Consider the following 12,281-nt stretch of genomic DNA (forward strand, 5'->3'; position numbering starts at 1 on the left):
GCAGGGTGACAGGAGGGGCCCCCACAAGCAGGCCCATCTCACTAACCTCACCAATTGCTCGCTTATAGCTCTGGGAGGGGCCGCAGGGGAAGAAAGAGCCAGGAGAGAGGTTAGGAGAGAGGTTAGAAAAGGTTAGTAGCATGAGAAGCACCAGTCCCTCCATCCCCACAGCCCTTCCCAGTAGATCCGCGGAGACCCCACCCCTGACACCCAGCTCCCTGGGGCTAAGCCCCAAACCAAGATGAGGCAGGCGGTGGCGGCCACCAGGCGACTCACTGCGGGCCGGCCTGGCCGTGAGCGGTGGTCATCGGGCTTGGCTTTATTCCCAGGAGACAGCACTGGGGAGCTGTCCAGTTTGGAGGAGGCTGGACACGGCCGGGTGGAAGAAGAAAGGTCACTGATGCCTGGACAAGGGATGGCCTCAAGCCCACACCTGGGCTGACCCCTTGCCCCTGAGCCCCAGAACTCAGCCCCAAGTTCCATACCCACGCAGGTCCTCCCTGTCCCTGTGGGTGTCCCAGTCCAAAGCCACCAAAGGCAGGGTCCATCCTGATAAGACTCCAGGCCCAGAGCAGGCTGCCCAGCCCTGGCTCACGTACCTCCCACGCGGTTCCGCTCCAGTGAGCCAGCCTGGGGGAGGTGCCCGTGAGAGGCTGGGAGGACACTGTCCGAGCGTTCCCAGCCAGGGTCGCTCCTCCTGAGGTCGGGGTTACTGTTGGGGGGCAGAGTCAGGGTCAGGGAGGCAGGGTGCTCCCCTCTCTGGGGTGCTGAGCTGCACTGCAGAGGGAGCCATCACCAGGGAAGCAGGTGGCGGAAGTGAGAGGTGGGAGTGAGTCGGGGGACGACTCCATTACCTAGAGGCGTTGGGCGGGCCAGGGGGCTGAGCAGGGGGCCCTGGAGGCTTTGGGGTGCCCCGCTCTGCCCGCCTTTGCAGATAGATTTGCCAGGCGGAGTTGCTGCGAGGTCTGTGAAGGGAGCACAGGGGTGCCGAGGGGGCGGGGGGGGGGGCGCTGAGGTGATGGGGCTGGGGCTTGCCCACCCCTAGGTGGGTAGGCTGGTAAAGTCCCCGTGCCCCCCTACTCCCTAGGCTGCCCTCAGACCTCACCCAGGCATTGCCCTACCCAGGCATTACCTGGCACGGACTGCCTGGGCTGGTCGGGATCCTCCGGCCCCACTGGTGTTAAGGGCAGTGGCGATAGATGAGGTCCTCTGAGGCACCTGTGGAGAGAAGTCCATGCACTGCGACAGGCACTTCAGAGATGTTTAAGCCTCACCTCTGAGAGGTGAGCTCCTCACTTTGATGGATGAGAAAACTGAGGTTCAGGGAAGTTAGTGAATACGTCCAAGGTTATGAAGCTGGGAGATGGCTGGAGCTGCGGTTCTAACTGGCAAAGTCTGCCCCTTAGCGCCCCCAAAACACCCTGGGCGTTTCTCCGTTCCCACGCTCCCCAGGGGGATCAATGCCACACCTCCACATTGCCTCCTCAGCTGGACGGCTGAGCCCTGCTGGACAGCGCCCCAGCTTTCTCTGGCTTTCCGCCCTGCACTCTTCCCCATGCGGCCCCTTCACTGCCCTCCTTCTCCTTATGACTAGTTCCTTGCTTTTCCCTGGGCCCGCAGGCTGTCCTTACCTTGGGTGGGGCCTCGTTATCTGGGCGGACCCAGGCTGGGGGATTCGGGCTGGGGCCAGGTCCTTCAGAGGTGGGGTCTGAATTCTGGCGGATGACAGCTCCTCGGGCACTGGGCGTGGCAGTGGGTGCAGGGATGGCAGGGTCGGGGTCATGGGAGGCTGGGAAGGCAGCCAGGTTTCGGGTGGGCTGGTCCTGCAGGGACTGGGATCGGGGTACAGGTGCTGCATATGGCTTCAGTGGGACCCGGTGTGCCACCAGGCTCTGCAGGGAGAGACCAGGGAGGGTGGGCTGCCTGCTCCATGGCAGGTCCCCACCTGCAAATCGGGGTCTGAGGTGGGAAGGGACTCTAGTTGCCCCTTCCTCCATGGAAGGACAAGGGGTTCCTTGAGCCTGAGGACAGCCAGGTCAGGACAGACACAGGCAGCAAGAAGCAGGTGAGTGTCTCTGTCCACATAGCCTGTGCTCTGTAATCCTGGCTCAGGGCTGAGCAGGTGTGTGTGTGTGTGTGCACCTTCGCTCTGAGCAAAGCTCCGTGTCTGCATTAAGACAGGAGTGGGGAGAGACTCACCTTGTGCGGTCCCTCCTGGGGCTCCACCGGCCTCTGCATAGGAGGAGTCTGGGAAAGGGGTCCTGCAGGTCCGGGGGAGGCCTGGGCGACGGAGGGCTCAGGCCCCGTGCTGCTTGGCTTGCTCTTGGCCAAGGGAGAGTTCTGCTGCTTGTTCATCCTTGTTCTCTCTTCTACCTGTGATGTGAAGGGATGTCAAGCAGGCCAGCTCTTGCCTCCCTGTTCTCAAAACTGAGGGTCCCACCTGCCCTGACCACTCCTGTCCTGTGCTGTGTGCTGTGTGTTCCTTTCCCCTGCTCGGTGCCTGCTACTGTGAACAGCCACTTCTTGTGGCTCTCCAGGCCTCAGGCAGTGGGACTGCAGTCTCAGGAGGCAAAGGAGACAGTGAGTACCTCTCGGGCCCAGGCTGGTTTGTCAGCGGGATTCATGCCCCGACCATAATGGTATAGGGGCTTCCTGTCCCCGGGCAGGAGCTGCTGCTGCTGCTGTTTCTGAAGCTGCTGCTGCTGTTGCTGCTGCTGCAGGGACTTGAGGTAGGCATGCTCCTGCTGCAGCTGCCTCTGGAGACGCTCTGACTGCCGCTGCTCCTCCAGCTGCTTCCGCTTGTATTCCTGGGCCCAAGGGTAGGGAGAGAGGGCTCAGCAGAGTGTGGCCCTGGGAGTTAGAGCAGGCATGCGCTCTCTTTTCTCCAACTGCCTAGAGAGGAGATGTATTCCCTTGATGTCTTGGGTGAATCCCTTCCCTTGAAGTGTTCCCATCCCGTTCCAGCAAAGAGGCTCTGAAAAGCATCTTCCCGGAGGACGCTGAGGGGCCCGTTACCAGCAGCAGGGCCTGTTCCTGGAGCAGCTGTTGCTGAAGGATCTCGAGCTGTCGCTGCTCCTCCTCTAGCCTGTGACGAATATATTCCTGGGGGGCGGGGTGTAGGGTGGGGGGCAGAGGGCAGGGAAGGAGGAAGAGGCAGAGGAGGGCAGCAGCAGCGAGTTGGAGAAGGAGGAAGGGACCCGCAGGAGGAGGATGAGAGGGTGCAGGGGAAGAGTAAGAGAGAGGTAGGGGAGGGGATGGCATGAGCCCCAGGGGGGCCATGCAGCACAGATGGGGAAGAAGAGGGCACAGGGAATGAGGGGGGATGAGGAAGGGGCCAGGGAGAGTCAGGGAGGGGGTAAAGAGATGGGAATGAGGCAGGGAAGGAGGAGGGAGGGGGCCAGGGTTGGGGTTGAAGGGTGGGAGAAAACAGAGAGAAAGAGTGAAGCTAGAAAAGATAGGAGGAATCTGGGTGGGGGGGAGAGAAGGGGGAAGGGCACGGGGAGCAGGGGCGGCAGGCAGCAGGAGCGGGAGGGCGGGAGGGCAGGGATGTGGGTGCGGCGCTCTACCTGCTCGCGTTCCGCCTGCCGCCGCTCCTCCTCCCGCCGCAGAGCCTGCATGTCCTCCAGCCGCCGCTGCTGCTCCTTCTCCTGCAGCTTCCGCTGCTCCCGCTCCCGCCGCTGTTGCTATGGGGAGAGCCAGGTGGTCTTAAGGACCATACCGGACACCGCGGCAGCACTGTCCCTCCATGGACAGGGAGGGGAGCTCTCCTTGCTCACCGCGGAGGCTTCCGTTTGTTTCTGTAACTATACCCATCCCCACCCAAGGGCCCGCAGGGCTGGGCTCGGGGAAACAGCCAGTAGCTGTGATGGGAGAGGCTGTGAGACTGACCGCTGCCTGTGGGGTGTGCTTAGCTAGACAACACCTTCCACTACCCACACCCCACCAAACAACAAACAAAACCCGAACTCAAAACAAGCCTCCCCAGCACTCCTAGCCTAAAACCCACCTTTGCCTGAAGTCCATACAGAGCGGGTCGTGGCGAGAGACTTTGGCCACAAGAGGGCGCCAGGTGCCCGTGCACAGAAAGCACAGAAACGAGGGACCTGGCCCATTCCTTGGCAAGTCCCGATGCCCAGGTGGTACTTGACTTTCACGGTATTTCCGATCACAAAGTCTGCCGCCGCCGCCACCACCACCACCACCACCACCACCACCACCACCACCACCACCACCACCACCACCACCACCACCACCACCACCACCACCACCACCACCACCACCACCACCACCACCACCACCACCACCACCACCACCACCACCAAAAGCACAAGCCCTAAGGGGCCCTCACACTTGAGGGAACTTGTGCCTATTCCTGCAATGAAGTTGCTGGCACGCCTTCCCCAGTAACGTGTTAGATAGGACTTTGTTACTATGCTATCTGAACGCTATATTTTATTTATTTATTTATTTATTTATTTATTTATTTATTTATTTATTATTTTTTGAGACGGCGTCTTGCTCTGTTGCCCAGGCTGGAGAGCAGTGGTGCGATCTCGGCTCACTACAACCTCCACCTCCAGGGTTCAAGTGATTCTCCTGCCTCAGCCTCCCGAGTAGCTGGGACTACAGGTGTCTGCGCCACCCACACCCGGCTAATTTTTTGTATTTTTAGTAGAGATGGGGTTTCACCATATTAGACAGGCTGGTCTTGAACTCCTGATCTCATGATCCATCTGCCTCGGCCTCCCAAAGTGCTGGGATTATAGGCGTGAGCCATTGCGCCCGGCGTATATTTTCAAAACTGCACAAGGCTCTTCTGTAGCAGGTTTTCTTGCGAATTATTTTTTGTTTAACAATGAGAGGGCTTGCTTTGGGGGTAGCAGGTGGACAGTGTGGATGCTGCGGATTATTATTAGTAGTAGTAGTATTGGAGACGGAGTCTCACTCTGTCACCCAGGCTGGAGTGCAGTAGTTTGATCTCTGCTCACCTCCACCTCCCGGGTTCAAGTGAATCTCCTGTCTCAGCCTCCCAAGTAGCTGGGATTAGAGGCACACGCCACCACACCCGGCTGATTTTTGTATTACTAGTAGAGATGGGGTTTCACCATGTTGGCCAGACTGGTCTCAGAAACTCCTGACCTCAGGTGATCCACCCACCTCAGCCTCCAAAAGTGATGGGATAACAGACGTGAGCCACCGCGTCTGGTCTATTGCCTATTATTTAGACACATTTTTTGTTAAGTGCAGCTAATCATGAAATTTGAAATCATGTAACTGTTTCAACAGAAATGCCATTGATTTAAGGCATTTTATTTTATTTTTATTCTGAGGCGGAGTCTCGCTCTATCTCCCAGGCTGGAATGCAGTGGCACGATCTTGGCTCACTGCAAGCTCCGCCTCCCGGGTTCACGCCATTCTCCTGCCTCAGGCTCCCCAGTAGCTGGGACTACAGGCGCCTGCCACCTCGCCCGGCTAATTTTTTGTATTTTTAGTAGAGACGGGGTTTCACCGTGTTAGCCAGGATGGTCTCCATCTCCTGACCTCATGATCCGCCCACCTTGGCCTCCCAAAGTGCTGGGATTACAGGCGTGAGCCACCGCGCCCAGCCCCATTTAAGGCATTTTAAAACCTGTTCTCCCTGAGGCCCTAATGGACCCTGGGGCAGGTCAGCAGGAGGCCGCGCCAGGCCTGGGCCCTTGGGAGACAGCCCACCTCCTCCACGCGGCGCCGCTCCTCCTTCTGCTCCTCTATGCGCCTCTGCCGCTGGTGCAGCAGGTGTTTGATGTGTGCCTCGGGGTCTCGCTGCTGCTGCTGCTGCAGCTGCTGCTGCTGTTTTAAAGCCTCTGAGTTGCTCTTATTTTCCTGCTGGAGGCGGAGAAATTCCCGGCGTAGAGTCGACTCTCCAGGCACGTTCATGATGGAGCTGGGCAGGGGTGGCACAAAGAAGCGTTGGGGTCAGAACCCTGTTGGTTCCCACTCTCAACCCCATGGGCCCGCCTGAGTGGGTGCTTTAACTGGATCAAAGCCTCTGCCTCTGGCCACTTCCAGGTGGCCAGGAGACTCACTGTCCCCTTCTGCCCGGTCTTCAGCCCTGTCCTCCTTTCCTATTACTGCTGCACCCCAGCTTCACCCTGAATTGCTCTCTCCCCAGCTCTTGCTTACTCATTTGTTCCACTTCTTAGCACTCGGGAATTTGGTTTCTAGGAGTCTCTACCTTTCTGTGCCCACCACCCCCAGGCCGAGAGTCCCCAAAGCCAAGCACCACTGTAGTCCCCCCACTCAGTGATGACCTGCCCAACCCCCGCTCCGCCTGCCAGGCCTACCTTGGCTCTCCTTCCTCTCCATGGCTGTCGTCTTCCTCTTCGCTGCCGCTGTACTCATATTCTGTCTCCTCTGCAGGGGAGACCACTGCTTTTAACTCACCCAGTGCCCCAGACCCCGCCGTGGGCTAGGGAAACCTCGGGTGGGGATAACCAGAAGGTCTGTCTGGGTGGGCAAGCATGAGGGGCCCCACCCACTTCCTGGGAGCAATGGGAGGACAGTGGGTCTCAGGTGTGGGCCCGGACAGGGACCAGGACTGGGTCCCTGGGCAGCTGAGGTGTGGCAGAGCCCGTGCCTGGGCTCGCACACGTATGTGCTTAGCATGGAGTTTTCATAAGGATGTGAAAGGCCAGTCCTCCTCTGGAGGGCTGACTCAGATTGGGAGGGAAAGGAGGGAAAACCCCTTGGGGGTTGCAAGTTTGAGAAGGATCTCCTTGGACAGGGAGAGCTGGGGCCAAGGAGGGGAGCAGGAAGGGGAGCCAGGAGCGAGCAGGGCTGGCAGAGAGGAGCCAGGCTGGAGTGTCCCCTAGTACCTGCCCCCTCCAGCCTGCCGACTGACCTTTCTCACCCCGCTTCTTCCGGGATCGGTCAATGTGGTCCTTAAGCTGGATGCGGACCTGCCGCTCCGTGGGCTGGTCCCGGATGAAGGGAAACTTCAGCAGCTGCTCCGTGGGTGGGCGGCTCAGGTAAGTCTTGATGAGACATGTGTCAATGAAGTCAATGAACTTCTTAGACCTGGAAACAGTGGTGGCTCACACTAGGAGGGTCCCCTCAGAAGGGATGGGTGCAGGAGGAAGAGGGTGGATCACTCATCCACAAGCCACCTTGACATCCCTCCTGTCTTCATATCCCAACACCAGTCACCACCCTCTGCCCCCCAAAATCTCTTCTCTGGTGAGATCCAAGCCTGAGCACAGACAGCATGAAGGTGGGGACGGCCTTGTCCAGGGACCTTCCTTCCCAGAGCCCACACTCTCAGAGACCTACCACTTCTTGGACTTGAGTCTGGGCGGAGGGTTCCGAGGAATGAGGAAGAGGGCTCGCATGGGGTGCATGTCACACAGAGCTGGACACAGAAGAGACGCCCTCAGTCCCTTTCACTGCACTGGAGCTACAGGACCCTTCCTCAGCAGGGTCCCAGGACCCAGCTCCTCCCTGCAGCCCTCTCTGGACCCTTGCTTTCCCTCCGCTCCCACCCCTGGCAGACTCAGAACTTACGGGGGGCTCCCTCCGCCATCTCGATGGCTGTGATTCCTAGAGACCAAATGTCACTCTACAGACGGGAGAGAAGGAACAAGTGAATATTCCCGACAACTCTGCCTTGCAACCTCTCTTCACCCACCATCCTGGTCTCTTCAGGAGCCTTCCTGGGCCACACTCCTTCCTGCAGCAGTGCTCTCCAACCCCTCCCATCTTCCCACCTACACTTGCCTTGCCATAAGATGTTCCCCAGCCCCTCACTGCTAACATCATCCAACCTTCCTTTGTTCCCCAGCCTGCTCAGGTCCCATGGTCCCCATACTGCTTCCTGCCCTTGGCAGCCCCCGTGCTCCCAACTTTCCACTCCATACCCTGTAATCATATGTGGCATCAGGGTTCTCATCACAGGCGATGACCTCTGGAGCCATCCAGTAGGGAGTCCCAATGAAAGTGTTCCGTCTGCCCACGGTGCGGTCCAGCTGAGCACTCACCCCAAAATCCACTGTGAAGACACAGAGGGAGGGGTCAGCGTGGAGAGTCACCCCTGCTCCCTTGCCTCACATCCCTGCATGCACACACAGGACCTGCCTGAGGCAGCTGAGGTCCTGGCCCTACCCAGACACCCCAGCACCCTCCTTTACCCCACCAACATCCTGAAGCACCCGATTCCACCTTCCTGCATCTTAGAGAAAAACCCCGGTGAAAGGATCACGGACAGCATCCCAGGCAGGAGGGTCATCAGATCCCAGCTCTCCAGAGCAACCTGCAGAGCACCTGGCCCATAACAGGTGACAGGTGTAGAGCTTCCTGAGGGATTTTCAGCAGGAGGCAGGGCATTCCAGGGGGAGAGGGGAACGGGGAGGGAGTGAGCCTCCCCAACAGGGAGGAAGTTGGGCCTGAGCCACCGGAGGGAAAAAGGGGTGCCTCATTCTTTGTTCTGGGGGTGAAAGGGCCCCGTCAGCCTCAGAAGGAGCCGGCGCACCTAGCTTGACCTCAGCATTCTCTGTCAGCAGCACATTCTGCCCTTTGATGTCTCGATGGATGACCTTGTGGGCATGGAGATGGGCCAGACCCTGGGACGGGAGAGCAGGGAAATTAGCCATGGTGTTGGATGGGGTGGGAAAGAGTAAGTGGGGAGTGAGTTGAGGGGACAAGGAGCAATCAGTCTGGACAGGGCTGGGATGAAGGAGCAGACCCTCTCCACCAGGAGCCCAAGCAAGCTGAGCTGTCCTGGAGAGCTTCCTCAGAGTGGTGGCTCCAGGTGAATTCCCAAAGTTGCAGAGTTACAGGTGGAGAAGTGGCAGAGCTTGGAAACAGAGGAGCCTGTCTCCTTCAGCAGCCTGAGACTTCCCAAGGCTGGGACCCTGCTTCCACATCCCACCCGCATCAGGCCTGCTGCTCCCGAAAGGGGGCAGTTATGTCTCTTCCCAGTGCAGGGAGGATCTTTGCTCATGGAGAAGCTCCAGCCAGGGTAGCAGAGGAGGAGAGGACAAGGGGAGGGGCCTGGAGCTCACCCTGAGGATCTCCCTGCAGATGTAGGCGATACAGTCCTCCTTCAGGGCGTTTCCTTTCGTGTTCTTTACCAGGTCAGTCACTGAACCAGCACCACAGAACTCCATCACCAGCTAGGATCCCAGGAAGGTCCGGAAAGGAAAAGTATCAGTCAGACAAGCCCCCCAACCCCCGCCCCAATCCCCTGCTAGACTCCTGGAGAAGGACCAGAGACCTTGGGGCTAGAACTGGTATGAGCTGGAAAGCAAGGGCCACAGAAGCCTCACAAAGGCCACAGGACTTCCTGAAGTCGAGAGAGAGGGAAAAAGGCTGGGGGTGGTGGCTCACGCCTGTCATCCCAGCACTTTGGGAGGCTGAGGCAGGCAGATCACCTGAGGTCAGGAGTTCAAGACCAGCCTGGCCAACATGGTGAGCAAGACTCCGTCTCAAAAAAAGAAAAAGAGAGAGAGAGAGAGAGAGAGAGAGAGAGAGAGAGAGAGAGAGAATACAGAACTGGCAGGTGGGGCTGGGATCAGAGTAGGAGTCCAATGAATCCCTGAAACTTTAGACAAAATGATGTAGGTATATGCGTTTTCCTTGAGGAAGGGTCTAGTAGTTTCATCAGATTCTCAATGGGATTCCAAACCCTAAAGTGGTTAAGAACTACTGCTTTACAGCCGGGTGTGGTGGCTCACGCCTGTCCCAGCACTTTGGGAGGCTGAGGCAGGTGGATCATGAGATCAGGAGTTCAAGACCAGCCTGGCTAACACGGTGAAACCCCATCTCTACTAAAAATACAAAAAATTAGCCACGCATGGTGGTGGGTGCCTGTAATCCCAGCTACTCGGGAGGCTGAGGCAGGAGAATCGCTTAAACCTGGGAGGCAGAGGTTGCAGTGAGCCGAGACTGCGCCACTGCACTCCAGCCTGGGCGACAGAGCGAGACTGTGTCTCAAAAAAAAAAAAAAAAGAACTACTGCTTTGGATCAGGGGCTGGACCAAGGCCTGCTTCTGTATGGTCAGCAAGTCAAGAATGGTTTTTACCTTTTTTTTTTTTGAGACAGAGTCTTACTCTGTCGCCCAGAGTGGAGTGCAGTGGCGCAATGTCGGCTCACTGCAGCCTCCGCCTCCCAGGTTCAAGTGATTCTCCTGCCTCAGCCTCCCAAGTAGCTGGGACCACAGGCGCCTGCCACCACACCCCGGTTAATTTTTGTATTTTTAGTAGAGATGGTTTCACTGTGTTGACCAGGCTGGTCTTGAACTCCTGACCTCGCATGATCCACCCACCTCAGCCTCCCAAAGTGCTGGGATTACAGGCTTGAGCCACCACGCCTGGCCTAGTTTTTACATTGTTAAATGGTTGCGGGAAAATACAAAAAAAAGAATCATATTTTATGACATGTGAAAGTGAAAAAACATTCAAATGTGAGTGACCTCAGTGAAGGTGTTGGGGTATAGCCACGCTCATTCGTTTATGTACTGTCTATTGCTGCTTTCGTGGTACAACAACAGAATTGAGCAGCTGGGACAGCAAATATGACCTGCAAAGCCTAAAATATTTACTGTCTGGCCCTTCACAGAAAAAGTTTGCCAGTCCCTGACTTAGAAGCAGAAAAGGGACTAAGAATCAGTGATTCTCCAGGTCTGCTAGAGACAGAAAGAGTACGTAGGGTCTATCTAGACAGCTGCAGCAGGGAACCTGGGAAGACCGTGGGAGAAACTCCTCCAGAAAAAAGAGTAACAAGGCCAGGAGATGAGGAGGGCTCTGGGTCTGCACCTCCCAGGGAGAGCAGCTGAGCCCCGGAGGCAGAGAAGATGGGTCCAACCAGGCTTCCTGGGAATCAGCATGCTTGTCCAAGTTTTCACTAAAAGCCAGATCCAATGCAGGAAAAGGTTGGATGGACGCACATTTGCATATGCAATACAAGTAATTTGCATATGCAATAAAAGTAATTTGCATGTGCCTACTCCTTGGGAGAGCAGAGCACAGTGAGAGGAGGGGAGGACCTGTGCCCAACAGGTCCAGAAGGGGGCGCCCCGCCACTAATGCCTCTAGCCAGACACGATCACCACACACACCTGGCAGGTACACCTCCCTGTCACCTTTCTCCCTTTCTTTGTGTGCATGAGTGTGTGTGTTCCCAAAAAGCCAAAGGGCCTTGGAGGCCAGGACCATGGCTCATGCTCGTCTATACAGAGTATACAGAAGTGCTTAGTAAGTGCTTGTCATCTGAATGGCTGCTGGGAGGGGAGACCTGGCATCAGCGCCAAAATTCCCGACAGCCATTGCCATACTCCCTGCTGCTCCATCCTCAGGGACTGGGCTCAGTACCACAAAGGGTGAGGCTGGGGGAACATGTCAGCACCAGTGCCCAGGCTAGGGAGGGGAATGACTCTTAGGAATGTTCTGGGCCAGGCAGGAGGAATTTGGGGGAGGCCCCAAGCTCCGCAGCAGGCTCTGGTTTGAATGGTGACCCAGAAGGGCTGGGTGCACTGTAGTGTGTGGGGTGCTGGGAGGAATCTGGGCTCTGTTATCTCCCACAAATATTTTGGTTCTGTTGCTTTCCCAGGAGCTGTGCTCAAAGGCAGGAAAACTGATGGACGGCCTCCCCATGGTCTCTCTAGCCTTTGCCAGGATTATATTTGCTTATTAAGAGCCGATCACAGAGTGTGAGATACTGGTTAGAGGAAGGGTTGGGGCAAACGCCAGGACCCCTCCCCACAAAACACTCAAAGAATGAGAGGCTGCAATTCATGGGGGCTGGAGTGCGGGGCCATCCATGAGGCAGGAGGCTCCTCTGGGCCCAGGGACAGGGGAGGCTGGGTAGACCGGAGGGAGGGTAGCTGGCGAGGAGAGATGCTGGGCACTGATACCGAGTCCTAGTGAACGGCCCAGAGACAGGGGGTGCGGGGAGGGCAGGCAGGGGGGCGTTTCTCACCCAGAGCTGGTCATCGTTTCCTGGGGGGCTCTTCTTGATGAAGGCTCCATAGTAGGTGGCAATATTGCGGTGGTGAGAGTATTTTTTCAGCATGTTGATCTCCTGTTTGATCTCTTCCTCCTCGTCCTAGGCAAATGGGAGGAGCTGAGCCCTGAGACTCCCCCCACACTCCCTTCTCGGTGGTCCAACCCTCCCACTGCCCAGCTCCACTCCCTACCTCGGTGACATCCATGACCTTGATGGCAGCCAGCTGCCCAGTCTTGACATGCCGACCCTGCAGGACAGAGGGATCTGAGTCTATGCTCAGAGAGCGGAACGTTCTGAGGGCTTG

The 12,281-nt window shown here is 57.4% G+C and overlaps 1 protein-coding gene across 8 annotated transcripts in view; it reads right to left on the reverse strand.

Moving 5' to 3' along the window:
• Window positions 1-12,281, reverse strand: part of MINK1 (misshapen like kinase 1) — a 68,987-nt gene that overhangs the window by 4,704 nt on the left and 52,002 nt on the right. For 3 of the 8 annotated variants that reach the window (XM_030923363.1, XM_030923362.1, XM_030923365.1), the window contains 19 exons: window positions 12,168-12,224; window positions 11,951-12,076; window positions 9,036-9,146; window positions 8,504-8,594; window positions 7,893-8,023; window positions 7,540-7,594; window positions 7,309-7,387; window positions 6,881-7,056; window positions 6,324-6,393; window positions 5,713-5,923; window positions 3,567-3,683; window positions 3,016-3,102; window positions 2,589-2,807; window positions 2,200-2,373; window positions 1,632-1,892; window positions 1,133-1,218; window positions 855-965; window positions 600-712; window positions 277-365 (listed from right to left, as the gene is read on the reverse strand). In XM_030923363.1, the coding sequence (XP_030779223.1) occupies window positions 277-365; window positions 600-712; window positions 855-965; window positions 1,133-1,218; window positions 1,632-1,892; window positions 2,200-2,373; window positions 2,589-2,807; window positions 3,016-3,102; window positions 3,567-3,683; window positions 5,713-5,923; window positions 6,324-6,393; window positions 6,881-7,056; window positions 7,309-7,387; window positions 7,540-7,594; window positions 7,893-8,023; window positions 8,504-8,594; window positions 9,036-9,146; window positions 11,951-12,076; window positions 12,168-12,224 (2,364 nt within the window). The remainder of the gene's footprint in view (window positions 1-276; window positions 366-599; window positions 713-854; window positions 966-1,132; window positions 1,219-1,631; window positions 1,893-2,199; window positions 2,374-2,588; window positions 2,808-3,015; window positions 3,103-3,566; window positions 3,684-5,712; window positions 5,924-6,323; window positions 6,394-6,880; window positions 7,057-7,308; window positions 7,388-7,539; window positions 7,595-7,892; window positions 8,024-8,503; window positions 8,595-9,035; window positions 9,147-11,950; window positions 12,077-12,167; window positions 12,225-12,281) is intronic. The other 5 variants (XM_030923364.1, XM_030923367.1, XM_030923368.1 and 2 more) reach the window with 5 other exon arrangements.

The sequence above is a fragment of the Rhinopithecus roxellana genome, chromosome 19 (genome assembly GCF_007565055.1).
Source record: "Rhinopithecus roxellana isolate Shanxi Qingling chromosome 19, ASM756505v1, whole genome shotgun sequence".
Lineage (NCBI taxonomy): Eukaryota > Metazoa > Chordata > Mammalia > Primates > Cercopithecidae > Rhinopithecus > Rhinopithecus roxellana.